The sequence below is a fragment of the Aspergillus campestris genome, assembly GCF_002847485.1.
Source record: "Aspergillus campestris IBT 28561 chromosome Unknown P168scaffold_3, whole genome shotgun sequence".
NCBI classification, from domain to species: domain Eukaryota; kingdom Fungi; phylum Ascomycota; class Eurotiomycetes; order Eurotiales; family Aspergillaceae; genus Aspergillus; species Aspergillus campestris.
The window spans coordinates 981,065-1,007,594 of record NW_020194338.1 but is presented as its reverse complement, the minus strand read 5'-3'; the positions used below and the strand labels follow the sequence as shown (position 1 = coordinate 1,007,594).

Below are 26,530 nucleotides of genomic sequence, written 5' to 3'. Positions count from 1 at the left end.
TCAACAAGTAACCGCGGGCCAGCAGGGGCAAATTAAAGATAGGACGGATGGGATGGGAGAACAAGCATGAAACGGTCACTTGATCTGGTCGGGTTCGATGCGAGTCTCGAACCCGCTGCCTGAGGCAGAGCACACCGTGTACACTCAGGCCCCTGTCGCTGCCTGAGGCAGTCAGCACTAGCCGCCATCCGCGCCAAGCGCCGCTCCATCAATTGTTGTTCTTCCTGCTCTTCTTCAGCTGTCGATAATCATTTGTTCTTGGGTGGAAGATCGCGCGCAATCCTTTCTTCGTCCTTGAATTGCCTGTTCAATCTTCTCTCGGGCATCGCATCTCTGGGCGCAGTAAGTATTCTCCAATTCCAACTCCCTGCATAGATTTTTCTTCCGATCCTTTCTCGACTCTCTTTCTGTTGTGCTCTTTTTTTTTTTTTAACGGTCTCTAGGGTAGCCCGATTCATTTCACCATTTAGTTCGCTCGCTACTTCACATCATGTCCAACATGTTCTCTTTCGATCCACCAGCTTCGAGCGGTGCCTCTGGGGCCGGTCTATTCGGCACTGCCGGGAAAACGAACACTGGTGCAGGGTCCGGCGCAGGACTCTTCGGAAATGTAGGAGCTTCGACGGGCGGAAGCTCCGCACCTTCGCCGTTTGGAAATGCTGCGGCTCCAGCACAACAGAGCTCTGGGCTTTTTGGCGGTGCTGGTGGTGGTGGGAGTGGAACGGCTTCTCCCGCGTCGTCCTTCAGCTTTGGAACACAGAATCAACCCGGGAGCAGCACTCCGACGTCGCTGTTTGGAAACAATGCATCGCAAACCCCCAACAAGCCGAGCGAAGCCCCTGCTGCCGGGCAGGCGTCCTCGGGTACACTCTTTGGCAATGCCGGGAAGCCAGCAGGTGGTCTTTTCGGAGGTAACTCCGCCACGCCCGGTCAGTCTGGGGGCACGCTTTTCGGGGGGACCTCCACCACACCTGCCGGACCTCCGCCACTGGGCAACACCGGCGGTGCTCAGGGACCGTCGCTTTTCGGACAGAACGCGAACGCACAGAAACCGGGTGGCCTCTTTGGAGGTCTGGGCGCGAACACATCCTCATCGACCACCCCCTCTGCCCCCGCTACCACGTCGTCAACCACCCCATCGCTCTTTGGAGGAGCGTCGCAGCCTCAAGCGGCCAGCGGTGGTCTCTTCGGAGCTGGCGCACAGCAGAAGCCATCGCTTGGCTCGACCCCAGCAGCCCCCGCCGGCGGTGGTCTCTTTGGAGGAGCCAATAAGGACAAGCCCGCGGAGTCAACGACTCCGACGTCGTCTGCGGCCCCTGCGTCGAAGCCTTTGTTTGGAGGTGCGGGTGCTGCGCCCTCTACGCAGGGATCCTCTTTGTTCCCCGCGCCGTCCTCTGGCACGGACTCCGCCAGTAAACCCGCATTCTCCTTAAATGCCCCGGCCTCGACCGCTAAGTCCTCGGCGGCCCCGGCCGCGTCTTCCGCTACTGCCGGAAAATCCCTCTTCCCGGCAATGGGCGGGTCTACCTCGTCAGCCGCGCCGTCGTCCACCCCCGCCGCTGCTCCTACGGGTGGCCTCTTTCCCAGTCTCGGCGGCGCCAAGCCCACTGAGACCAGCGCACCCGGCAGCACGACCACCGCGGCACCTGCCACCCAGCCTGCAGCCCCCGCCGGTGGGATGTTCGGCAAACCAGCTGCCAGCGCCGCAACCGGCCAGCCCTCCAGCACCGCCGCGACGGGGTCTACTGCCGCTAAACCTGCAGGGACGGAGGAGAAGTCCACTCCCGCGGCTCCGTTCGGCGGCAACGGCGGCCTGGGTGCGTCCACCGCCGGGCCGGTACCCCCGACTCAATCGCGGTTGAAGAACAAGACGATGGACGAGATCATCACGCGGTGGGCCACGGACCTGACCAAATACCAGAAGGACTTCCGCGAGCAGGCGGAGAAAGTCGCCGAGTGGGACCGCATGCTGGTGGACAACGGCACCAAGGTGCAGAAGCTGTACGGTAGCACGGTGGACGCCGAGCGGGCGACGCAAGAGGTCGAACGGCAGCTGGCGTCCGTCGAGGGACAGCAGGAGGAGCTGGGCTCGTGGCTGGATCGGTACGAGCGGGAAGTGGACGAGATGATGTCGAAACAGGTTGGTCCTGGGGAGACGCTTCAGGGACCGGACCAGGAGCGGGAGAGAACGTACGTTCCCTTTCCCTTTCCTTCTCTCCAAATTATAATGTATAGGTAAACTAACAAGACACAGCTACAAACTCGCGGAGAAACTCTCCGAGCGCCTCGACGACGTGGGCAAGGATCTGACGAGCATGATCGAAGAAGTCAACGGGGCGTCATCCACACTAAGCAAGACGAACAAGGCCGACGAGCCTGTACGTTCCCTCTTCCTCCCTCAATCCCTTCCCCCTTGATATAACCACACAACTAACAAAAACTACTAAAATAGATCTCCCAAATCGTCCGCATCCTCAACTCGCACCTCTCCCAACTCCAAGTCATCGACCAAGGCACCGCCGACCTGCAAACCAAGGTCGCCGCGGCGCAAAAAGCCGGACAGGCGATGTCGTCGCGGTTCGGGCACGGCTTCAGCAGCTCGGGGATGGGCAGCGGCAGCGGGATGGGCATGGGCGGTGGCAGTGGCGGCGGTGCGGCGGATGACTTTTACCGGTCTTATATGGGTCGTCGGTGAGGTTGATAGGTAGTGGAAGGCGTTTCTACAGATACAGATAATAATGGCGATTGATTGCTGTTTGGATGTGGGATGTAACGATGGGCTGGTTTGATATTATTTTTCTTTGAGTTTTATGCTATGCTAGTGGTGTTTACTTGTTTTGTGCAATGGATTTGATACGATTTTCATCATTTCTTCTTTTCCTCCTACCCTCCTTAATCTATTCCATCCATGATAGTAGAGATAGTAAAGATAGTAAAGGGAGAAGATAATATGCAGTAGTAATTCATTTCATCAAGTCAAGACTAAAAAGAGAGGGTGATATTCATAAAATACATCAGCCTAGAAAGGCAGGTATCATCGACGGAATTATTTCTTCTCGTTTTGCTCCTTGGTCATGGTGTCACTGCACGAATCAGTTAGCACGCTTCATGGATCAGAATACATTGAGAGATGAAAAGGTAAACATACATATGCTCATCCAACTTATCAAGGTGCTTGCGCTGCTCGGAGACGGATTCTTTCAGTTTGCGGAGTCTATCAGATAGAGTGAGTCAGTCAGACGTGTACTATTTTCTGCACATGCAGCATTCAATGCATGCTTCCTTTCGGGTGTGTATATTCCGTATGAAAGCGATAGGACAGTATATAAGGATGATGGATGGATAATGAAGAACGTACTTCTCAAGCTCATGCTGGCGGATATAAACAGCTTCCTCGGCGGCTTCGCGGCGACCGAAGGAGTCCCTATTATGATAACACGCGTTAGTCAATTGTTGCATCTATCGATTGATTGATATAGACTTCGAACGAAGTAGGGATGAATATGAGAGAGAGAGGACGCACCGGTTGGCAGTAGGCGCAGGACCGCTAGTATCACCCGCGGCCATCTTGGGAGCGACGGCAGAGAAGGACCGGCTGGACAAGCGGAGGGAGCGGCTGGCGGTGGACAGAGGGCGAGAGACCTGGCGCAACATTGTTCCAGTTGTGGGATTGAGTTGATGAATTGGAGAGAGGTAGGTGGGTGGTGGTTGATAGGATGTTGGTAGAGAGTGGTGTAAGACAGGTAGATGGATTGCAAGAGGGGTTGGAGAGAGCAGCAAGGTAAGGTAGGAGGTACCAGAGCGTATTAATAGTATGGGAAAGTACTTTGCAATGCTAGCACATTCTACTGGTTCCCTTGTTACCTGGTAGTCGTAGCAGTAATGATCGAGACCGTATGACGACATCATGTGATGTCAGACTGGGATGATGACTCATCTATGGTTGGTCAGGTGATTGATGGTGTAAATTACCGTGTCAACAATACTGACAATACCGACAATACCGACAATACCGACAATACACTACTGAAGGATTTGGACGTCTATTCCTAGTACTGGTGATCAGACAAATCATCCATATGGAGTCGAAAAGGAGATCTCGATATATCCTCGACGGGCTTGGAGATCGGAATGACAACCGTGGAACCGCCTTCCTCCCGGTCCCGTCTTGGAGCGATTCGTCATTGATTCAGATTTATCAGACTGAATCGATCCGGGAGAGGGATGGAGATGGGGACGGAAGAAAAGACCTCTACTCAATAGATGCCACGAGGGTGGGAAATGGGAAATGATGTGGATAATGTATATCTCCATCCTGAATCTAGTGAAAGGATGGACAAGACCCTTCTGGATAATGAAAGGTGGGATCTCAAAGGGAGAGGGACGATTGGTGGAGGGCGAAATAGGGATGACGATGGGTGGCCCACCGAACCACACAAACCGCCGCTCAAATTGGGGAGGTTTCTGGTAAGGAGGATGAATGATTGAAATGGATAGTCTCAGGGGTCTAATCCAGTCTAGTCAGCTGGTCCGGGTGGGGGAATATTGTGGAATTATTGATAGAATGATCCTGTCTACGGAAGATGGTTATTATTAGGAAGTGGGATGAAGGGATACTGGGATAGGGAGGAATGATGGCGTGGCTAACCCTAGGGATGTCATTATCGAGACCAGTTGGCGGAGTATTGTGATCTCTACCTGAGTAGATACATAGGTGTATCTGTACAGAAAGGTATAAGGGAGTGTATTGTGTAATTCGGTATTGGCCGGTACGGCTCCCCCTCCTCTTTCCTCGAGACCGACTAAATCTACCAAGTCAACTACTAAACTACACCTCTCCAATCCATCTTTCTTCTTCTCTTCTTCTTCTTCTTCTTCTTCTTTTCTTTTCTTCTCTTCCTCTCTTCCTCCTCCTCCCTCCAGTTAAATTCCCATCTTCAACCTCCACATCTCTTTCTCCGTTCAACCTCCTTTTCCAAACCCAACAATCCCCCCTCAATCCAACCGTCTCCTCCCGGTAAGTCACTGACAATCCCCCCCGTTTTCTCTTCCTTTCCACCCTGTTCCCCTCTTCCTCCTTCTGGCTATTCTTCCCTCTTCCCCTCCAATCACCTCACTGGCCTGACCCCTACCCTTTCAACCCTCTTCTTCCTCCCTTTTTCCCCTCCCGCAAAAAAAAAAAAAAATTTATCTACAATTTGTCGGGCTCTTCTCTACTTCACCAACACATAAACATATTTAAAGAAGATTGGTATGGATGGAATTGTCGGGTGTTGTTGTCTGCCCTCATGACTGCTCTTGCCCCCCTCTCCCCCTCCATCATCCGCGCGGCACAGGTCACGACGACTCCCCTCGAGAAAACGTCGGGGCGAACTGCCTACAATCCATCCGTGGTTTCGGAATGGTGCCGGTGACGCGGGTGGATTGGCAAAGAGATCCTCGTCGATTCTCGAGGTCCATTCGTTTGGCGTGGTCGGGCTGCGGTCGAGATAAGGAGGGCGAATCGAGGATACGCTGCGTGTCCCGTGAACCCACCTCCCTCTCCCTCTCTCCCTCACAGCCTCACTCGCTACCCTGTGACTGATCGCGTTCCTTCACGCTTCTGTTTCCTTCACTCTCCACTGTCGAGGCCGATTTTTGACCTGGATTTTATCTTTTACCCCGTTCGATCTTGATCTCTCCCTTTTTCTCCCAACCACAACCCGTCCAGTCCCGTACACGTCGGTCGGATCGTCGGATTGTCACTAACATCATCCCCTCAACTACAGACTTCACTTTCACCATGGGTCACGAAGATGCTGTCTACCTGGCCAAGCTGGCCGAGCAGGCCGAGCGCTACGAAGGTTCGTTTGCACCGTGCGATCCATCCCAGAATCCGCATTGACCATCATCAGAGATGGTCGAGAACATGAAGGTCGTTGCCGCCGCCGGTGTCGAGCTCACCGTCGAGGAGCGGAATCTCCTCTCCGTCGCCTACAAGAACGTCATCGGTGCTCGTCGCGCGTCCTGGAGAATCGTCACCTCGATCGAGCAAAAAGAGGAGTCCAAGGGCAATGAGTCTCAGGTCTCCCTCATCAAGGAGTACCGTCAAAAGATCGAGGCCGAGCTCGCCAAGATCTGCGATGACATCCTCGAGGTTCTTGACAAGCACCTGATCCCCTCGGCCCAGAGCGGCGAGTCCAAGGTCTTCTACCACAAGATGTACGTTTCCGACTTATTTTCCCCTGACGCACGCGTATGCTGATGTGTTTGTTCTACAGGAAGGGTGACTACCACCGTTATCTGGCCGAGTTCGCCATCGGCGACCGCCGTAAGGGTGCTGCCGATGCCTCCCTCGAGGCCTACAAAGCCGCGACCGAAGTCGCCCAGACCGACCTTGCCCCCACCCACCCCATCCGCCTGGGTCTGGCCCTGAACTTCTCCGTCTTCTACTACGAGATCCTCAACGCTCCCGATCAGGCTTGCCACCTCGCCAAGCTGGCCTTTGATGATGCCATCGCTGGTATGTCTTTTTTTTTTTTTTTCCTGGCTCGTGTCCTAAGCATGGAACTAACGGCGTGCAGAGCTCGACACTCTGAGCGAGGAGAGCTACAAGGACTCCACCCTGATCATGCAGCTCCTCAGAGACAACCTGGTAAGAACCCCCCGCCCCTGTCGCGACCTTCACTTCAGGCTCGTGTTAACCTCCTCTAGACCCTCTGGACCTCGTCGGAGGCTGAGCCGGCTGCCGAGTCCAGCGCCCCGGCCGCCGAGAAGAAGGAGGAGGCCCCGGCTGCTGAGGCCGACAAGCCCGCCGCCGAGTAAAGAAAAGATGACGGCGTCGCGCCTCATCGCAGGTGATGGGAGGGAGACCCCGATCGCGAGTGGGCCTGTGTCTGGGGAGGAGGAACGAGACCCGTGGGCTTGTCATGTCACCGCGGTGTCTTGACGGAAGGTCGGGCGAGTCTCGTTCATCTCTTCCCGACTCAACTTTGGCTCCCGTGAACGGCTATCGAGTCATCCCCCTTTTGCCTGTGGTTCATCTTCTTTCTCGCTTGCGTTTTCCTTTCCTTTTCCTTTTCCTTTTTTTATCTCCATTTTGCCTATTGCCTCAACTACCCAAAGAGTACCTTTCCCTTATTAAACAGACTCACACATTCACCCCAGTGAAATTATCTAAACCTAAAGACCCGGGCGATTTTCTTGTCACGGATATTGACTTGGTTTTTTCCTCTTAATGGCCGGTGCCACGCACGGCGTTTGTTGCCCTTACCCATGAAGCTCCTTTTAGATCTACAGTCCGGCAACAGTGGCGATCAACAAGTTCAAAATATAGGATCTGCTTAGAGTAGTTGACCTCGTAATCGCCGTGTAACATGATCAGATCCAGATCCACTCCGCTCAGCCCCGTCCACCCCAGCCTCTATCCATGATGGAGACCCCTGCCACCCGACCTGAGACATGACGTATGCGGCGGCGCGTCGCGACGATCCTTCTTTCTTTTCTCCGCCTTGGACAATCTATATGATTGTTATTATTATTATTATTATTGACTGAGTGATGTCATGATTTTCATTCTTGTCTGTTTGTTTGTTTGTGAGTGGATATGATTTGGTATGTTTGGTGGGTGGTTGGAATGAGGACACGTGGGTGTTTGCCTGCCTAGGTAGGTAGGTATCTTAGTACTATCTATGTAGGTAGGTAGTATGGGTGTGAGTGGGTGTATGTGTGTGTGTATATGGACTTGGGTTAGGGGGACATATTCTATCACTACTGATACTATTTACTATGGCTGTTATTATGAGTAGTATATTATTATTATCATTATTATCATTATCATTGTTATTATCGGAGACCGATTTGATCAGTAGTAAGTAGCCTGGTAGTTAGTTAGTGACTAACTAGATACCAATTGAGTAGAGGTAGGAAGTACCTAGTAACTAAGTAGTAGGTAGTAGGTAGTAGGTAGTAGGTAGTAGGTAGTAGGTATATACTATATAGTAGATGGTTAGTATGTAGTAGTAATTACTAGGCAGTAGAATAGGAAGAAAGAAATGCGAGAGACAGATAGTAGGACAAACAGACTGATACTTCTTCACTTCCTTCCTATGACCATACTTGATATACACACAGTGATACAATAGTCATGATAAACTAGAATAGTGAAGGTTATGTTTTGAAGCATCTGTCGTTCAGTCAGTCAGTCAGTCAGTCCATTATAATACATGTAGATATGGAGGAGTGGAGGAGTGAAAATATGGGTAACTCTACATCTAGATAAATACATAGCTAATGTACACTCTCTGTAACAATGACTACACACTTGACATATGACTATTGTGTTGATCACATATAATCCTGATGAATTGATTCCAAGGTTTTGATAGGGGTACCCATCTCTAGGCAGTATCCAGACCTCTATATCTATATCTATCTATGGACAATAACAACGCAGTCCAGACAAAGAGAATATAAACATGACTTACGGTCTACACAGTACGATAGAATAGTAGTAAAGTATGATGATCCTGCATTCGTCTGCTACTTCTCGCATCGGGGTATTCAAAGCAAATGTCTTCCGAGCAAACCAAGATCCGACCTCGACCACCCACAATCACCATCAACCGTACAACCAACAAAATGGACTGTCGGACCAGGACGAGTCCCCAATATACATACCATGGATGACTGACAGTAGCAATCCATGAGAAAGAAAAGAAAAGAAAAAAAAATATCAAAGACCAAAAAACCAGATCGGCTGCTCCGGAAAATGCTTTGCCCTCCCTCTTTTTTTGCAGACCATGAAACGAAAACAATCAAAGATTCAAACAAATGCGCCCCCTAGGATGTTGATTGATTTGGCGTAGGGCGGGTTGCTGCCGGGAGAGAGACTGAGGTTCAGCTACCCTCTTTGAGGCAAATGGATCAATCAAAAAGCGTGGGAAGGAAAAATGGCAAACAAGTCTAATAGGGGAATCCCCATCCTAACGCCACGCGTGCTATGCCACAAATACAAAAGGCCCTCCAGTATGACGGTGGAAAGAGAGGGGGTGAAAGAAAAAAAAAATAAAAAAGGTAAAGGGTGGTAAGGACAAGGAGCGAATAAGGGTATTATCAATATGGACAGTGGAAGCGGGATCGGTTTCCCCAACTCGGTGTCACGTGTCGGCGCCGTCACGGTTCTCATCTGCGAGACCGGTCATCACGGTCATGGATGGTTGGCTGTTGGTGGCAGCTGATCACACCGCTAGATGGGCCGACGCCATGATGTCATATCCGCCCATGTCATGTGTCATGTCAAGCACGATCATGCCTCATCAGATCGGCGCAGACGGGGCGAGGTTCATCGTACGATACAGAGCGCATCGGGATTGGATCGGTGGAGGGATGTAGCGCGGAGTCGTCCCGTCGCTGCACCTCCGCTTCCGCCGTTCCATGATCTCCGGCGGTACTCGACTTTCCGCCGCTGCGTATGGTTGGCGTGACATGCTGCGGTGTGGCGGATGATCTGGCCACAGTGGAGGATCCCATGGGAGGAACGTCTCCATCCCAAAATAGAAAAGGAGAGAAAGAAAAAGGGGCGAGAAGGAAAGAAAACGAAATCAAGACCGAGCGGTCGAGAGGAGTTCGATGCGGCACATGCTTCACGATCCCGACCGTGCTGGCATCCGGCAAACGGGACTGGGGGCGGGGGCGCGTCTACTTCTGCGACTTCTTAACTTTGGTGCTGGGTCGGGTCATGTCGCTCTTGGTCATGTTTCGGGTTAGACCACCGATGTAATCCTGCAAGAACTTGTTTTCACTTTCTAGTTTATCGTGGTCGGACTTGACGGCATCGATGCGTTCGGCGAGGGCTTGGAGGGAAGACTGGAGGGCCTTGGCTTGTCTGTGATAGTCAGTATCGAGAGGCGGATGATGAGACAGATGAAGAAGAGAGAGGGGACCTACTCTTGCAAGGTCTGTCGCGCCTCCTTGCCCAGTCGCTCCAGGTCGGCCGAGTTCCGTCGGGGACTCATAGCGCGGGCGTCGTCGGGAGGGAATTCCTCCTCTTCGATTTCAATCTCGGGGTGATCTCGGGGGACTAGTATGGAAGCGCTCGGTTTCCGACTGGCCATGCGAGGACGCTCTGAGCGACCTCTTCGTTCGGTTTCGGCGTCGGAGATGGAAGAGGATGAGGAGATGGAGGAGATGTGGGAGCGACCGTTATCGTTGGGTTGGGGTAAGGTTGGAACGGGAGAGGATCCGTGCAAGTCTGACGTCGACGCCATGATGTCTAAGAGGTGGTGGCGTTGCGGTAGAATTCAGGCGGACCAGTGGTTCGTTCTGGAGAGTGGTGCTCTGACAGTCGAAATTGAGTTGGGAGGAACCGTTGCGGGAGTCACCAGCCACGGAGGGTTTTCTTCCCCTTTTTTTTTTCGATATAATCCTGGTGTGATTGTCCTTTCGCTGTTCTTTTCTTTCTTTTTCCTTTTCTTTTGTTTATTCCTTGTCCAACACGAAGATCGACTGCTGGCGATCTACCTCTAGCGAAGACGTTCAGATGGGAGATCTGTGTTTTCGCTGGAGGTAGCTGGCGGGGATAAAGTAGGGGGGGGGAAGGAACCCGAAGGGAATGGTGGCCTGAACGGAGATGGTGTCGTCGGCGGGGAGAGGGGGTAAGAAGGCGATCCGATAGCGGTAGTACTAGTCGTCCACAGGAAACCAGAGAATGATTTCACCGGAAAAGAAAGTAGCAGAACAGGTGAAAAAGTAAAAGATGGTGTCAAAAGAGGAGAGCGAGTGTTGTGTTCGGCGGAGTTGAGAAGGCGACCGATCGGATCCTCGAGACCACGCAATTTCCCAGAGGCGTGTGGGGGCAAGGAGGGGGGAGGATGAGTAGTGTAGTGTTCCGACGTGAATCGAAATCCAACGTGAGTAGGAATCCGTCGAGGTGGAAGTGATTTTTAATGATTATTTTTTCTGGTAACGAGAGGAGAGGATATGGAGAAGGAATCCTATTGTCTTGAAACTGGTTCGGGAAGGGTTCCAGAAAAGCTCCAGGTTGCAGCGGTAAAATGGGCGTTGTTGAGGAAATCCCGAAAACGGACAGACTAAAACAGGGAGCGGGCAAGCGAAGGGCGAAAAGAATATAATAGAAAGAAAAATAAAACAAAAAAGGAGCCCGGGTAGGAAATCAGGGACAACTACCAGGTAATTTCAATACCGATCTAAAGGGAAGATTAAAGGGAGCAAGAGGGGGAAAGACCGGAAAAAGAAAAAAAAAAAAAAGACAATGAGGCGGTCGAAGGAAGGAAGAGAGAAGAAGTCGAAATCAGGGAGAGGGAGAGATCGCGACGGGAGAGAAGTCAGTCAAGTCCAGAGAGGATCAGAGGGAGAAGGAGAAAGAGAGAGAGAGAGAGAGAGAGAGAGGAGGGGAAGAAGGAGAGGGGAAAGAAGAGAAAGGTGTGTGTGATGACTGGTGGAGAGAAACTAAGGAAATAATAGTTCGTGGTGGACTAGTCTTCATTCTTTTCTTCTTTTCTATTTTATTTTGTATTTTTTTTTTATTATCTTCCATATATTCAACCTCCTTATAATATCTCAGATCGTGTTCAGATGTAATGACGCATGATGGATGGAATGGATATCCCAATCCATCATTTGATCGTGAATCAGGAGAAAGGAACCCTTGCCGTATGGAGTATCAGATACGGTATCAGGAACAAAGTATATCCAAGAGATCCAAACTCATCCTCATACAAATCAATCAACAGTACAAAGTAAGAATCAAGATAATCAAGAATGAGAATAATCATGAAAATAATCATGAAAATATAAAATATAAATCAAAGTGTGGCTCCAAACTCGTGGCCGCCACCGCGGAGGGTTCAACACCTCCATATATCTGGTATTATGTCTGGTATTCCAGATGGTATTCTATATGGTATCCGTCTGTATGCCTGATTCCACGCACGTATCCGTCAAACTTCGGTGTGTTGGGAATTGTGGGGATTCTTTACCCTTTTTTCCCTTTTTTTTTCCCTTTTTCCCTTTCTTTCAAGCTTCTTTCTTCCATCGGTCTCCAGTTTAGTCTCGCTCTATTCTTCTCCTGATTGGTGGAGGTCCTTCAAGGACGCTTAGTCCCTCTCCTTCTCCCTCCTCTCTCCCTCTCGGGCTGCATTACCACCAACCACCAGCCGAGGATGTGGGAAATTGGCGATGATCCTCATCATACCGCTAGTATGTCCATAGAATACTTCTATATCCTAATAGTATTATCATCATCCTTATATTATTATGATAATATAACATGGATCAGGGATCCTCGGTACGCTGGGCTGACGGAAGGGACGAGGATGCTCTGCCGCCACCGCGGCAAATCCTCATCGGCATCTATCTCTTCTCTCATGAGGTCTTGCAGTCTCATTCTTGTATCCCTTTATCTTGATGGTATTAGTATAGAGACATTTAGATGTATAAGGTACAAGGTATCAGCTCAGATATAAGATAGATAGACGGTATAAAATATAGGATGAGGATATTATTTGAATCCTCAGCATGATCCGTTCCCGTGGGTTGGCATCTTAGCGACAAACAATAACCAAACAATCCCTAAATCACAATACCAACAATAATATACAAAATCAACCAACAAAAATATATGAACACAAAACCAAAGAGGCAAAAGATGAACAATGCCGATCTCCTGGGTCTCCCCCCCCCCCCAATACCAATCATCTCTCATAGCCCCGTCAACTGGAGTCCTCGACTAACCACGTCGGTCTGATCCTCCGGTCTGATGACATGGGAAGGGCATGGGAAAGAGCATGAGGACAGGACAGAAGGAAAAAAACAAAAAATAACGGCGATCTTCTCTTCTTTTTTCCCTTTCCTATGGCTGGATGATATTCTGCGGTGGCGTTGTCTCCATATCCACGTCTGCAGACGCCTTCTCCTCTCTCCTCCTTTTTCGTCATCTTCTCTCCGGTGACACTACGGCTGCAATATCCAGTCTGGGTTTTTTCTTCTATTATTTTTTCTATGGAATATAAATAGGGACTACTTTTAAAGGGAAGAACACATGGGATTCAACCATGGAAACGCGGGCGAGAAGAAGAATTTTCCCCTCAAAGCGGTTCTTCATACGGCTTGATTTGCCGGTTTGATCCACTGTTTCGTTCTTACTTGGGGGGAGGATCGACAGCAACGAATCCATCCATAAATTAATCAATCAAATGATTCCAATAAATAGAGAGAGAGAGGATGGAATAGAATAAATCGAATATATGTAAGAAAAGAAAAGAAATCATACATGAGCATCACGTCATGGGTGATGATATCTGATCTGTCCGGCTCTTGAATGGATGGAAGAGAACAGTAGGTGGTACATCCTACATAATACTAACTAATAAGTCATTGACTAAGAGAACCCCCGGAGATTTGATCGTTGTGCGACCAAGCGGCTCCGAATCAGCTTACTTTTTTTCTTTTTCTTTTTCTTTTTCTTTTTTTTTGCAAAAGAGAATAATAAAAAAAATGAAATATACATATACAAGCAGATAATATAATAACATACTATTGCATCGGAATCGGGGTTCCCTCGCATTGGAGAGGTTGGACAGTCTGACGAATGACATCATGTCACCAATCCCCATCCCGTCCGTCCTCTGCCTTAGTCCATTCGAGTCTCTCGACCTTCATTCGTGAATCAACTGAAGGAATCCCTCCGTACCCAACAACTGACTAATAATTGATTAAATCTACACCGACATACCGGACGAGTCCTGATTGAGCCCCATTCCGGACCCTCGCTAGCTTCGTTTCAACAGATCTTCCCCACCGTGGCTAAACGCCGGATTTAGCCTCTCCGTGTACGTAGTAAAGTACAAAGTACTAGTTGAATAGTGAGTGGGTAAGTAATAAGTACTAAATAGGACATTCAAACTGTAGCTGTGAACTCAGTCTGAACCCACGCAAGGCGCAGGAGCAGGCGCAGGCGCATGCCAGACAGCGTGTTGAAACGCCGGGAGGACTTCCGCGCTGGGGATCGTCACCGCATTTTGCAGTGTCCACCAAATATGCTTTATGTGTCTATCGTGTGTGGATCGAGAATGTAGTGTAGGACTTATCCAGATCCTGGCGGTTACTCGATGGTGTACTTGTTAGCACGTAAGATGTACTACCCTGATGGCGGGACATGCGACTCTTGAACACGGAATGAATGAATGGATCAGGGTGTACATATATGACGGATGACCTGCACGCGCCAACACATTCTATGTCTCTGTGTCCAGTTAGTAGATAGACAATCTACGAGCAGACAGTCTACAAGGCTACAAGTCAGCTGAAACAAACCAGTAAAATCCGTTCCTCTCCCCCGAGCATCGCATCTCTTGAATTCTTTGGTTGAGTTGAAGTAAGCGTGCTGTGCTTGTGCTTGTGACCTGGCCGAGTGCTGTCACTCCGACTGTTGGTCCAACTGGCTATATACACAAGGCTATAATGGTGGCTGGTGTTGGGTAGGAATGTAGCCTGGTTTGGTGTCTGGTGTCTATAAGGTAGTAAGGAGTGTATAGTTGATGGTGTCAATCAAGAGAATGCATTGTCCGGTTGTTGGAGTGTCGGTGTATTTCTGTAAGGAGCGGTATTGGATAGGTCGCATTACGGCGGCGCGTGCTCAAACGTACTATATCAAACAACTGGCAGGGCTGTTAGAGGTTGTTTGTCTGTTTTATCTGATTTGGTCGTGGATACTCTATATATCTAGATGGGTGGAGGATAATTATATCTTGGGGTAGTGAGCAGGAGATGTGGTTTATACTAGTTGTCAATATAGCATGGCTTTGATGCAACTACTGTAGTAGCAGGTTAGTATTCTACGTCAGTCTAAGCATGGATGAGAAAATATCCATGAACAAACCATCCAGTCTAAACAACTATTCAATCATAACCATGATTTCCAATACTCGCTCTAAAGAATCGACCCCAGATCAATGACATATGGAGCAGTAATGTAGTAGATCAAATCCACAACCCCACAATGGATATACTTCAACCCAGAATAGTGTACCCAGACTACAGCCTCCAAGCAACCTACACACCCCCCTTCTCCATGCTTCAAAGTAAGCAACACGAACAAAACCATCAACCATAAAATCAATAAATCAAATAAATAAGAAGAGGAATAAACCATTAACCTTGCATCGGAACCCCCACCCTCACATCCGAAGAACAATGCCCCTCCCAAAATCCAATTCCCCACTGTAAAACCGCTGATCTCGCGCACGATGATATAGACTACCTACCTGCCTGCCTACATATATTACATAGTATAGTAAGTGTATACTGTATCTGTATACCCCGTACTACAGTATACTATACTACTCCGCCGCATACTACAGTATATTATAAGGTAGGATATGATATAATATATATGATATGATATACGCACAAGCTAAGTTTAGCCCTGCCTTTGCCTTGAATCCCACCAGTCTAGTGCTGCACTTCTACATCATCGTACTTGTGTTTCTTCCCTTCCTGCCCTTCTTACGTCATTGATTGAGTGTTGTGGGTTGGGGTATTGGGTGTGGTATGTATGTACTTTTTGCGGAGGTGGTGGGGAGTATGCTTTGCCCTTCTCTTGATATTTGTCTTCTCTTCTTCTTACCTACTTTGCTTGTTTGATATTATCTTTTCTACTGCTAATGCTATCTCCTTTGGTAAGAGAAGGATATATTTATTCGGAATAATATATAGTTTACAAAAAGTGAAAAGTAATCCTACCTCCCTAGGTAGGTAGTACCTATCTGCCAACCAACGCCGTATTAACTACCACCCATAGCACCGTCCATATAAAATGCAATATCTTGTTACAAACACGCAACCCACCCAATATAGTTAACAAGCGTATACATAATTATTCAAATATATCCACTTCATTCTTCGGGAAAATCAAAGAAAGAGGGTAGAATTAAGACAATGTGGCTGGCTCGGACTACCTACCTCAGGACTCACTTCCGAGACTGTTACTTACTTACTTCCTGGGCCCGTGAACCTGGTTCAGCTATTTTGTAGTGACTATATGCATGTATGAATCCATGTATGCATGCATGAATGAAGGGGGTAGGTAGTATTCTAAGTAGTATTCTAGATATTAGGTGGGTAGGTGGCATATACGAGGTTGCTTCAAAAAAAATACTACCGTGATGGAGTAGTAGATCTCCATCTAGGAATAGGAATGAAATGAAAATGAAGAAAGAATAATATAATGAAAGAATATTATAATTGCCTAAAAATACCCATCCTTGCCTGACCTATCCTCTATATCTAAGCATCCATCCATCCAACGCCAACCAACCGACTAAAACTATTCCAACAACGCCTTACAAAACCGCGACGGAAGTAGAAAGAAGGGAGCATCGGTGTAATGCTGAACTACATCAAGCTCGTCTGCCACTGGTACAGCGCCCGCAGCACCGCTACACCGCCAGACTGGGTCTCGACGGTGCGTCCGCGTCCGCGGTCGTTGGCGTCTCGACGGCCTGTCTCGGAGATGGGCTGAGAGGTCTCCTCCAACGGTGTCAAAGAACGGAGCTGCTTCCGGTGGGAAAAGTTAGGTTCTGGCGCAATGGCGGTCTCGCCATCTCCCTCCGGAACGCGACTACGGAGGGCCCCGACCAGCGGCTCTGAACCCTCTGCTCGCTCCCCATAGTTGCGGTAGTCGATTGCCCCAAAAGGCAGGGGGCTGTCGGTGGATGTCTCCGACGAGCGATAATGTGTGCCCCACCAGGTCCCGAACTTTCCCTCCTCGTTGCGCGTCGCTCGCGCCGCATTGGCGTTGTGTTCGATCCAGCGCCCGTAGCTCCCGCACTGGCGCAGGTGCCATTCGTAGATGTGCTCCCAGTCAGAGTTGTCCGGCTGGGTCGCGTTGGCGCTTGCTAGGAAGCGCGTTTCCTGCGGGTTGATAGGTCGGCAGAACTCGGCTAGGTGGTGGAAGAAGATGCCCTTGAAGGTCTGTCCGTCCTGGGAACATCCGCCCGAAGAGTCGCATGCGTCTTCTAGGACTCCCCCGCGACCGAGACCCGCCCATTGCCGGCTGGAACGGTTGAACCAGCCGGTGGCCCGGAGGACACGGTGGACCAGTTCGTGGCCGTCTTGCAGGTAGCTTGGCGACGCCGTGGCAAGCCAGAGGCCCCTCAGCCCGCTGAGGATGACTCCCTGGTTGTATGTGTATACCATTGGGTTGAGCACGTCGCAGCGGCGCGACCCCGGCCGGTTCGAGCCCTGCCACCCGCTGATGTGGAACCCATCTGCGTAGAGCCCGCCAATGCCGACCATGTTGGAGCTGTTGAGCCAGTTGTACCCCTCAATGGCGGCCTGCAGGTGGGCGGGATGGTGAGGGTACCCGTCGGAGTGGACGCTCTGGTCCAGCGTATCCGCCACGAACGGCGAGTCAATGGTGTCTCCCGGGAAGTAGAGGTACATGGCCACGCTGGCCGAGATGTAGAGCTCGTTGGTGATGGCATTTTTATACGGAGACAGCCGTGGATTCCAGACCATGCCGCCTCCACACAGCGACGTGTCCCAGCCTGCTGACGCCAGTTCCTGGAACAGGCGCGCTCGGTGAGCCGCGGGAATCCGGAGCTGATTCCCATACCAGCGTCCACCGGCGGGAGTAGTCCCCGCCGATTCGTCGTAGTGCAGGTCGGAATGGAGGGCCTGGAACTTGATGCTCTCCAGCCACCCCAGCACGATCCAGAGCATATCGTCAAAGGCCTGGTTGCGGACTGAGAAGGCGTCCTCGCCGAAATAGAACGCCGAGATCTGACCAAAGAAGCGATTGAGCAGGTTCTCCATTTCCAGAGACAGTGGGCTATCTGCCGCCGCGGTGAACGACGACAGGGTGGCTGAGACGTGCGTGCCTAGAACAGCGGCGGTCCAATCGATGCTGGTGGGCCAGGTCCCTTGCCACAATTCGTAGTACTCATCTTGCATGACATTGAGGGCATCTAGGAGATCACGCCGGGTGCGGTCGGCCGCAGTATCTGTTGGCTCGTCTGTCGGAGAGAGAGGAAATTGTTCTGAGGTTGTGTCTGGCAGGGCGTGCGGGGAGAGAACCTGCTGAGAGCGCAGTACCAGCGCATTGGTCGGGATGAGCATGCAAAGAATGCTCCATATAAATAAGGTCATTTTGTATTTTCGTTATTGATTCTTTTCCTTTTCTTTTTTCCTTTTCCTGTTTTTTTATTTTATGTTTCTTTCCCAAGCACCAAGGAAAGCAATCAACCCAAGATAAGAATGCACGGTGCCATCGAATCAACGAATGCGATCTAGGAGCGCTGCACCAATGGACGGGGCAAGACGTAGGGAAAGAATAAGGATACGTCCCGTCATGCAGAAAAATACTCTGACCCCTGCATCGAGGTCACACAGGAGGATGATGGAAAGGAAAGAGGAGAAGATGGAGAGAGCGAAGAGGTTGAGAGAATCGGGCAGGTTTAAATTCCAATGCGGGGAATTCCTTCCGGCCGCAAACCGCTGATGGCGAATGCGCCAAGTTGGGTCAGATATGTCAATCTTCAATCCGGTTAACCCAAGTCAGGAGGAAACTTGGTTTATAGTTCATAAAACTAATCCTCAATTTAGTAGGTCTGATGCTTCAATTCGTGTTTGGTGATGCCGATTTTTAGGAATATCTACTCATTCACATATCTCGCCTGCCACAGCAGACCGTATGATAAGGTCAGATCTACAAGGTAGTCAGGCCGAATGTAAGATACACCTATCACGAAACAATAGAATCAAAGGTAATAGAAAAGAGAAAAGAAGACCGTGCAAATGCTTATAACCAGCGCATGACACGCCATATCACAGAATATATTCTAGCAACGAGCCCAGTATACTCGACGTCTAATTAAAACAATTTTCTTCTGTCTGGAATCTTCTAAGCCAAGTCAGCAACATGCGACGCAGAGGAGACACAGCAGGCCTACCGTATTGCTAATGAATTTCAGCGCCGGCACAGTATCTCGGGATATCATCCCAGGACCCATCGTCCTTAGGTCGTGCCGGCCATGGTCGTTCGTCGCCCAGTATGGGTCGAGAGTTCTGTCATAGCCATATGTAGAGTGGTAGTAGTATATCGCCATCCTCAAGTCGGCAACCGTGAAAGATAAAAGCCAAAGTACTCCATCAGAGGTTGTCTCAAGCCACAGATGTGCCACGCAATATAACAAAAAAAGAATAAAGAAGGGGAAAAAATCAAAGCAGTTCATCATCTCACTCCCGCTCCCGGTCGTTGTCCGCCCCGGGGCTGCGACTCCGGCTCCTGCTGCGGCCTCGTCCACCTGCACCACCACCACCACCGCCGCGACCACCCCGCTGTCCGCCGGCTTTGCCCTTGTTGGTGGGAGGTGGTCGCACGAAAGCGAAGTCCACTCCGATGGTCTGCTCGAGCAGTTTGGACCCGTTCAGGGCTTTGATGGCGTCTTCGGCTTCGGGGAGGGTGGAGTATTCGATTAATGCGTAGCCCTAGTGTATGTCAGTATAACGTGCGCATTCTTCTTCTTGTCTCTCAAAACACCCAATAGGAGGGAATAGGCTACCTTAACATAACCCGTCCGACGATCCAAATTCAGATTAAAGTTCTTAATCTCCCCATACTCAGCAAACAAATCCGTGACATCCTCCTCAGACGCTTCCTCATGGATATTAGTGCAGATAATGATCCATCCCTCGATACTGCGCACCGCGACGGCGCCACTGTCTGTTCGCGGGTCGACGCTCTTGTCGCCCGATTGCGCGGGGACTTCGGCTTCCTCGTGCGCGACGGGCTGATCGACGTCCATTTCGGCAGACATGATGTAGACAATATAGTAGGGTGAATTAGAACGGATTCTCGTGACGTGATAGTGAGCGAGGAGGAGGGAATGACGGTCGTGGTTGTGGATTAGGTGGGATGCAGTGAAATGGAGATGAATATGAAGCTCTTGGGCTGCGGAGCGCGGAGCTTGCGGTGTGATTATGTCAGCAATTTGATTTGATGCACTGTAGTATGGAACTATGTATATACTTCCATTTTTTATCTTAATTACAGTACGTAGAGAATAATGATACACGCGTGTTATCTATTTGATTATATGGATTGAATTATTTTGTATCCATTCTGAAATATACAGATATAACACGTAAAGCCTTGTTATTTACTCCTGCCAGTCACCCTGGGTCTTTTATATCCAAAGGATGAGAGAGAGAGAGAGAGAGAGGGAGAGATGATGATGCAGGCTTGATCAGTACACATACCTGACTGATGCATAGACCATCAATTGCATACAATGTGCTTGTAGTAGACTTCTCGTGTACAAAAGTCAGCGTTGATCTACATCTGTACACGGCCTCGCCAGTGTCATGGCTCAATCCATTGTAAATAACCCTCTATTCTATTGATCATATAAATCAGCCATGCAATGCTATAGCTGTAGATGAGAGAGCCATCAAAGATGCTGCAGCAGTCTAAGCACAATCTACCCTAGTCCATGCAGCACCATAATGTGTGCAGTTCTTGACTTGATACCAAATAAACAATATAATATCAATTCACTGCCTGTTGGACGACCATTCCAGAAGTAGAAAGCCCAAGAGCGTCAACAGACAAGGACAACAGAAGGCACAATCTATTTATCCATTCAGGTAGTCAAGTGAATGCTCAACAGCAGAAGTGAATACATCAGAAGTGAATACAGACCAGCCCCTCTGAACCATCTATAAAGACTTTCAATCTGAGAAATGTCTTCCTACGTCTCTCCATCTCTTCATCTCACTATCTCCAACTATCTGAAGATATCTGAAAAGCATCAATCTCTATCTAAAGTGTACTCAAAGATTTCAAACTATCAAATCTAACCCTCATCATGCTCCGCTGGTACGTACCCTTCCACTTATACATCAACACCACCAACACCACCAACACCACCAACACAACAACAATTCGAAAAGAAGAATCTAATCTCAATAACCTCAAACAGCGACGACCCAACCTGCACCTGCCAACCAGCCCCTCCCAAACCCAACCGCCAAATCCAACTAACCCTCCACGACGCCTCCACCTCCAAAACAATCGCAATCCACCACGCCGACGCAGACCTCGATATCACTTTTGACATTATCAATAAGAGGCTCGTTCTGCAGGAGACTATCTATCGTGTTCTTTCTAATACGCCTTCTTCTACTTGTGGTGGCAATGGTGGTGGGAAAGAGATCAATACTTCGCGGACTCCGCTTCCGAAAAGGCCTGTTTCGTGGACGTTTACTATGAATTTCCCGATATCTACTACCAGCAACACCAAGAACGGCACCAAGGGCAACACTAAGAGCAAAATCAAGAATAAGAACAAGAACAAGAGCAGCAACAACAGCAGCGGCGGCACCACCCTCCACTTCGCCAACCTCATCGGTCTAAACGACAACTCCCTCCTCCTAACCCTAACCCTCCAGACCACCCCATCTTCAGGAGAAACAGGAACAGGAGGAAAAGTCCCAAAAGTCCACACCAAAGAACGCATCAACAACTTCAACACAACGCTCGAAAAAAGCAACCTCCAAGAGGGCCTGTACCTCCCTCTTCTGCATGCTGCCCAACAACACCACCAGCATCAGCATCAGCACCAGCAGAAAGAGTCCAAGGGAAGAAAAGTACAAATGCAGATAATGCTCCCCGCAGAAAGACTCCACAGCTGGCGAACAGTCGCTCTCATCGTGAGAACCTTCCGCAGGGTCTCCGCCGAGCAGTGGTGTCAGCTGATACATCTGAAGCCGGAGCCTAGGCCGCCTGGGCTGGGCGGGTTGGATTGGAGGGGAGTGGAGGATTTGGTTTTGGCTTCTTCTGTTTCTTCTGGTTCTTCTTCTTCTCTAAGTGGGGATTGGGGTGGGGAGGGAGATCGGGATGGAAGAAAGGAGAAGATGACTACGAGGAAGAAAAAGAAGGAACCTAACAAGAAGAAGAAGAAGACCGTGGAGAAGAAGGCAGAGAAGAAGAAAATACCATGGGGAGAGCAAAAGAAAGAAGAACGTCTTCCAGAAGACGTAGATGATCCTGTCATTGGTGTCGGCGATTACATTATCTTTCGGGAGCTGTATACTTGGTGATACTGCCTTACTTACATATCTGGTGGATGGATGGATATTAGCAAGATCATATATGCTATGTACATACATAGTGCATAGTGCAGAGTGCAGAGTGTACAGTGGAATGGGGAGGTAGATGGTTTCGAGGTATGTACAACGGAATGTACAAATGTAAAAAAAAAACAGACGAAGTAAATTCCAAGTTCCTACAAAGTAAAGTAGAGTAAACTAGATTAAATAATTCAATGCTATTATCATGTCTAATCATAAGTAATGGTAATGATATCTATCTCGCATTGCAGTATCCGTAAAGCACCCCTTTAAACCCCATAAGATCATCAATTCATGTGCGTAAATAGATCGGGTATCTGAAATGATCCGCTGCGCCTGGGTACATGCTTGAACAAGTTGATTCTTCTTCTCTTCTTTTCTTTTCTTTTCTTTTGTATGCCGTATGCTGTAATCCACCATCCATCCTCCCCATTATCCACGCTGAGTCGTCACTGTCATCCGCTAATCCAGAGAGATGACCTCCGTTGGGGAACAGCGCACATAGCCCATAGTCTGAGTCTGAGTATGGGAGCGGGCCTGCTCTATCTTCGGCCGCTGGGTCAAGGATGCAGGTCGATCGTCCACGCTGATCGACTTGCGCTTTGGGGGCCCGCGGGCCACCTCGGGACCGGCTCCCCCGTGCTGCGGCGCCGGGCGGTCAGCTTCCTCCTTCAGGGTCCAGCTGCCGTCTGATTTGACTTGAATGGCGCGCGCGCCTTCCAGACGGTTGGTCGCTGCCAGGATGTTGCGCACCTCGCATAAGAAGCCGTCGATCACCAGGTTTTGAGGTCGGGCGTCGCGGCCGCAGATGGGACACTTCCAGTCGTCTTTCAAGGCCTGTCGGTCGGACTTGGCAGCGCGGGTGCGGATCCACGTGTCGTGGTCGAAGCACTCGTGATGAGCGCAGCGCTGGCCCCGCACGGGACGGTCGAAGATCCGCGCCGTGAAGGGATCGACTAGGCTGACGGTGAGCTCCTCGCTGACGATGCTCACGTCGTCGTCGTCCCGCGTGGCCGGGTGGAGTCGTTGGCGGATCCGCTCGCGGCACTGGCCGGCGGGAAGCAAGGTGGCAAGTTGGATGGCCCGCGTGAACGAGGTGATGTCGAGGACCTCCACCGCGGCGGCGTAGAACTGGTCCTTGGACTCGGCCGCGTTGCGGATCAGATGCAGGGTGACGGTGTTGGTCCCCGGGCGCAGGTGCCGCGTGATCTCCAGGGGCAGGTCTTTGCCGTGGTGGAGCTTGCGGCGGAAGGAGAGTTCGGCCCCGTTGACGAAGACGTAGGCCAAGCTCGGCCAGACGGCGTCCGCCACGCTCCACGCGGACGGGCTGATGGCCGTGGTCGGCGGGCTCACCCGGATGCAGCGCAGTCGGTAGATCTGGTTGCCATCCCGCACGACCCGCGAGGAGCGCTGCCCGACGGGCGTCCCCAGAAACTGCGGGAACCGCTGGCAGTCCGTGGGCGATAGAGTGAACTCCCACGCGAAGGCGCACTGCTTCGGGCCGAGGGGCGTCGGGCCCACCGGGAACGCAGACAGGTATGGGAAGAGCTCGCCCTCACCCTCCTCGCCGTCCAGCCCGCGCGCCACGAGCCGACTGTACGGGTCCCGGAGGTGGGCCTGGTGCAGGGCGTGGCGGAACGGGTTGTTGCGGGACGTCGCGGGTGGGATGACCCCCGGCGGCGGGAGTAGGGGAGGGTAGACCGGCGGTGCGGGGGCGGCGCGAGACAGCTGGGGGGAAAAGGGGGGCGGCATCCGGACCCGGCCCGACCGCGTCGTGACGGCCGCCGTCCCTTCGGCGCGCCGCTCGACCCGGGGCTGCGGCTGGCCGGCCCATCCGTGCGGGGAGGACGGGGCCACCCCGGTCGTCGGGGACGCGACCCCCCGCGACGGCGGCCGCATCGCTGGGGGACCGCCGGCCGAGGGCGCGAATGTGGCCATGCGGGGGGACGCCGCCGTCGCGTGGGAGACGGGGGCCGGGTGCCGATAGCTCTGCGGGTGGAAGGCACGGGCGGGCGATCCGGGGGGTTGTGGCTCGCCGCCCGGGGCCCGCTGAACGGCGACCCGCAGATGAGGGCTCGCACTCCCCCGCGGGGTGTGCGTCGAGGGGCGTCGGCTCGAGGGGCGTCGGCCGGGGCCAGCGATCAGAGGCCCGGGCGACTCGGCGGGCGGAAGGGGCGGCACCGACTGGTAGGCATGAATGATTTGTTCGTTCTCCCAGCGCATCTGAGCCTGGGTGACCAGCTGCGCGGAGCGTCGGTTTTGGTGGCCGACGTCCCGTTCCCAGATGGCCTCCAGGTCGGCCTCCGGGCGGAGCACGGGCAGTCGGCGGGCCATGGCCAAGAAGACGACGTTCTGGAGGGTGCGGGAGGCCATGCCAAAGACGATCAGGAGTTCGTCGACCAGGGGCGGATAGTCGCGGCTGCGGACGCGCAGGTCAAAGGCGGGCCACTGTTCGGTCAAGCGCGCCAGGCACTGGGCGGCCTGGTCCAAGGCCAGCCGGTAGACGGGCGAGTGCATCAGCATGCTGACGGGGGCGGGGAAGTTCATCACCCACTGCAGGAAGTCGGGCGACAGACGCTGGTTGTCGACCAGGAGCTGTCGGAGGATGGTTAAGCCGTCGGCCTGCGGGGTGGAGAATCCCGGGATCTGGTAGAACAGGGCGGGGGCAATACTGTGGATGCAGTAGATTTGGTGGATGGCCATGTAGAGCGTGTCGCCATAGCCACAGGCATTTTGCAGGAGATGGAGTCGCGGGTTTTCAACCACTTTGGACGACATGTCAGCACCCGCCGACCGATTTCGGTGCTGCGAGTAGACGCTCAACCGTTGGGAGGCGAGGGCATAGAACTCCGCATCCACCGCGGGGACGGACGGGTAGACCGAGGGGGCCGCAGCCGGATGATGCGCCGACGGCGTGGGTAGGAACATGCTCCGGGGGGACTCGGTCGGGGCGTGATGAGAGGCTGGATGCGAGGGGAATCTCGATGCGTCGACGCTCATCTCGACCGGGGTCGGGGTGGGAACCGGGGATGTCAACGACAATGCGGCCGGCGGTTGTGCACCCCGGTCCCCCTGGACGAGCTGGTCTTGCGAATAGCGCGACCGCGGTCCCGATCCGGCGGTCGGGGGCGGCGACGGTAAGGGAGCCCTGGAGGCGTGACTGCGCTCATCGCGTGGCGCACCGGTCCCCGTCGGACTCGGCTGCGGAGCGGCGGTCGAGGAGGCCACGGGGGTGGTCGTGGTCGCGAGGCGCGGCGACGGGGCGATGGCGGCGCCGGTGGTGGTCAAGTGTAGGGCCGGGGGCAGCGGACGCTGAAGCGATCGGGACGATTGTTCAGTTGGTTCTGGTTGGAGCCGGGGCGGTTGTCCTGAAGGTTCTGCTTGGGGCGGAGGCGGTTGACTCTGGGTGGTGGTCGCCGTGAGGGAGGGCGGGAAGGACGACATGGAGGGGGGGTCGGCGGGGGGAGGAGCGTCGTCGGAGACAGTAGAGACGGGCCCAGCATTCTCCTGGCGGGGTTGTGTGGTGACTATGGAAAGCGAGCAGGGAGCGAGCGGGCGACGACGCGTACGATGGGTCGCAGAGGTGGGAGTTGACGCCGCCGGAGCATCCAACATCCACGATCTGCGCACCCCACCGAGAAAAAGATTGGCGGTGGAATTGGAGGAGGATAGGATAGAAGGCGGAGAAGAAGGGGGAGGTGGGGGAGGAGAAGGAGGAGGAGGAGGAGGAAGTTGGTTGTGGTGGGAGGAAGATGAAGATGAAGTGGAGGAAGAAGAAGTTGAATGGAGAGAATTGTCGGTGTTGATGGAGTGGATGGCCTGAGGCTGAGAATGATCAGGATCGTGATCGGAGTTATGACCGGAGTTGTGCGGATTAGGTAAGGGACTGCATTGATTCTTGCCCGCCATCTCAGTCGTCTTTGTTTCCTTGGTTTCCTTCTTTTTCATCTTCATGGTTTCTTAGTTTGGTGTCTGGAAAGATTCCTTCTATGGACTCATGCCGTTTTCTCTTCTTGACAATGATGGAATGAGGGGGTACGTTCATAGTTGGTTGGACCTTGGATTCAACAAACAAGAGTGGAAGAGAGTGTGGAAGATAGAGTGGAAGGAAGAGGAGGTTTAGAACCAAAGGGAGCCTGGAAAGATGGAGGAATTCAAGCAGAGGAAGGAAAGGTGGATGACAGGAGAAGAAAGGAGGATGAAAAAAAGAAAGAAGAAAGAAGGATGGCTGGAGGAGACGGGGAGGGTCTTATATATGGGCCTGATCGAGTGTATTCACTGCATTTGAATCAGTGTCTGGATCTTTCGATCTTTCTTGCAGTGGTTCTATATCTAGATTATATATATACAATATTAACTGAGATCTTGACTTGGTATCAACTGGTATTCACCTGAGATT

The 26,530-nt window shown here is 51.7% G+C and overlaps 11 protein-coding genes across 11 annotated transcripts; 4 read left to right on the top strand and 7 right to left on the bottom strand.

The window, feature by feature from the left end:
* Nucleotides 1–490: 490 nt before the first annotated feature.
* On the top strand, nucleotides 491–2,695 carry P168DRAFT_316497 (putative nucleoporin Nsp1; the record flags this gene model as incomplete). The annotated part of the gene is made up of 3 exons (XM_024840018.1): nucleotides 491–2,190; nucleotides 2,255–2,378; nucleotides 2,453–2,695. 3 exons carry the CDS (start codon nucleotides 491–493, stop codon nucleotides 2,693–2,695), a joined length of 2,067 nt encoding a protein of 688 aa, XP_024695088.1.
* A 351-nt stretch (nucleotides 2,696–3,046) lies between these two features.
* On the bottom strand, nucleotides 3,047–3,654 carry P168DRAFT_316496 (uncharacterized protein; the record flags this gene model as incomplete). The annotated part of the gene is made up of 4 exons (XM_024840017.1): nucleotides 3,047–3,083; nucleotides 3,149–3,214; nucleotides 3,359–3,424; nucleotides 3,524–3,654. The coding sequence occupies 4 exons, from the start codon at nucleotides 3,652–3,654 to the stop codon at nucleotides 3,047–3,049; spliced, it is 300 nt and encodes a 99-aa protein (XP_024695087.1).
* A 1,055-nt stretch (nucleotides 3,655–4,709) lies between these two features.
* On the top strand, nucleotides 4,710–5,223 carry P168DRAFT_249283 (uncharacterized protein; the record flags this gene model as incomplete). The annotated part of the gene is made up of 1 exon (XM_024834164.1): nucleotides 4,710–5,223. A coding segment is annotated over one exon (312 nt), but the record flags the coding sequence as incomplete, so codon positions are not given.
* A 559-nt stretch (nucleotides 5,224–5,782) lies between these two features.
* On the top strand, nucleotides 5,783–6,804 carry artA (14-3-3 adaptor artA; the record flags this gene model as incomplete). Its single annotated transcript, XM_024835831.1, has 5 exons — nucleotides 5,783–5,843; nucleotides 5,895–6,201; nucleotides 6,261–6,502; nucleotides 6,564–6,634; nucleotides 6,694–6,804. The coding sequence occupies 5 exons, from the start codon at nucleotides 5,783–5,785 to the stop codon at nucleotides 6,802–6,804; spliced, it is 792 nt and encodes a 263-aa protein (XP_024695085.1).
* Nucleotides 6,805–8,741: 1,937 nt separating this feature from the next.
* P168DRAFT_112790 (uncharacterized protein) lies at nucleotides 8,742–9,422 on the bottom strand. Its single transcript, XM_024832566.1, has 2 exons — nucleotides 8,980–9,422; nucleotides 8,742–8,920 (listed from the first exon to the last, which is right to left on the bottom strand). The coding sequence occupies exons 1-2, from the start codon at nucleotides 9,164–9,166 to the stop codon at nucleotides 8,796–8,798; spliced, it is 312 nt and encodes a 103-aa protein (XP_024695084.1). The 5' UTR covers nucleotides 9,167–9,422; the 3' UTR covers nucleotides 8,742–8,795.
* A 256-nt stretch (nucleotides 9,423–9,678) lies between these two features.
* Nucleotides 9,679–10,247, bottom strand: P168DRAFT_316494 (short coiled-coil protein; the record flags this gene model as incomplete). Its single annotated transcript, XM_024840016.1, has 2 exons — nucleotides 9,679–9,865; nucleotides 9,928–10,247. 2 exons carry the CDS (start codon nucleotides 10,245–10,247, stop codon nucleotides 9,679–9,681), a joined length of 507 nt encoding a protein of 168 aa, XP_024695083.1.
* A 6,000-nt stretch (nucleotides 10,248–16,247) lies between these two features.
* P168DRAFT_288428 (putative glycosyl hydrolase) lies at nucleotides 16,248–18,388 on the bottom strand. The gene has a single exon (XM_024836784.1). The coding sequence runs from the start codon at nucleotides 18,145–18,147 to the stop codon at nucleotides 16,393–16,395; it is 1,755 nt and encodes a 584-aa protein (XP_024695082.1). The 5' UTR covers nucleotides 18,148–18,388; the 3' UTR covers nucleotides 16,248–16,392.
* Nucleotides 18,389–18,838: 450 nt separating this feature from the next.
* P168DRAFT_112767 (uncharacterized protein) lies at nucleotides 18,839–19,376 on the bottom strand. Its single transcript, XM_024832565.1, has 2 exons — nucleotides 18,951–19,376; nucleotides 18,839–18,901 (listed from the first exon to the last, which is right to left on the bottom strand). The coding sequence occupies exons 1-2, from the start codon at nucleotides 19,233–19,235 to the stop codon at nucleotides 18,872–18,874; spliced, it is 315 nt and encodes a 104-aa protein (XP_024695081.1). The 5' UTR covers nucleotides 19,236–19,376; the 3' UTR covers nucleotides 18,839–18,871.
* Nucleotides 19,237–19,817, bottom strand: P168DRAFT_279912 (RBM8 family RNA-binding protein; the record flags this gene model as incomplete). Its single annotated transcript, XM_024835830.1, has 2 exons — nucleotides 19,237–19,488; nucleotides 19,563–19,817. The coding sequence occupies 2 exons, from the start codon at nucleotides 19,815–19,817 to the stop codon at nucleotides 19,237–19,239; spliced, it is 507 nt and encodes a 168-aa protein (XP_024695080.1).
* A 1,050-nt stretch (nucleotides 19,818–20,867) lies between these two features.
* P168DRAFT_279911 (uncharacterized protein) lies at nucleotides 20,868–22,101 on the top strand (the record flags this gene model as incomplete). The annotated part of the gene is made up of 2 exons (XM_024835829.1): nucleotides 20,868–20,878; nucleotides 20,982–22,101. 2 exons carry the CDS (start codon nucleotides 20,868–20,870, stop codon nucleotides 22,099–22,101), a joined length of 1,131 nt encoding a protein of 376 aa, XP_024695079.1.
* Nucleotides 22,102–22,333: 232 nt separating this feature from the next.
* Nucleotides 22,334–23,982, bottom strand: P168DRAFT_288426 (MIZ zinc finger domain protein). The gene has a single exon (XM_024836783.1). The coding sequence runs from the start codon at nucleotides 23,881–23,883 to the stop codon at nucleotides 22,594–22,596; it is 1,290 nt and encodes a 429-aa protein (XP_024695078.1). The 5' UTR covers nucleotides 23,884–23,982; the 3' UTR covers nucleotides 22,334–22,593.
* Nucleotides 23,983–26,530: the final 2,548 nt, after the last annotated feature.

Excerpts from the sequence above, each read along its gene's own strand:
- P168DRAFT_112790 (XM_024832566.1), bottom strand. The coding sequence starts at position 9,166 with ATGAGAACCGTGACGGCGCCGACACGTGACACCGAGTTGGGGAAACCG. Across the intron at positions 8,921-8,979 it reads CCTTTTGTATTTGTGGCATA|CACGCTTTTTGATTGATCCA; the intron begins GCACGCGTGGCG and ends ATTTTTCCTTCC.
- P168DRAFT_288428 (XM_024836784.1), bottom strand. The coding sequence starts at position 18,147 with ATGACCTTATTTATATGGAGCATTCTTTGCATGCTCATCCCGACCAAT.
- P168DRAFT_112767 (XM_024832565.1), bottom strand. The coding sequence starts at position 19,235 with ATGATGAACTGCTTTGATTTTTTCCCCTTCTTTATTCTTTTTTTGTTA. Across the intron at positions 18,902-18,950 it reads TGAAATTCATTAGCAATACG|AAGATTCCAGACAGAAGAAA; the intron begins GTAGGCCTGCTG and ends GACTTGGCTTAG.
- P168DRAFT_288426 (XM_024836783.1), bottom strand. The coding sequence starts at position 23,883 with ATGCCGCCCCCCTTTTCCCCCCAGCTGTCTCGCGCCGCCCCCGCACCG.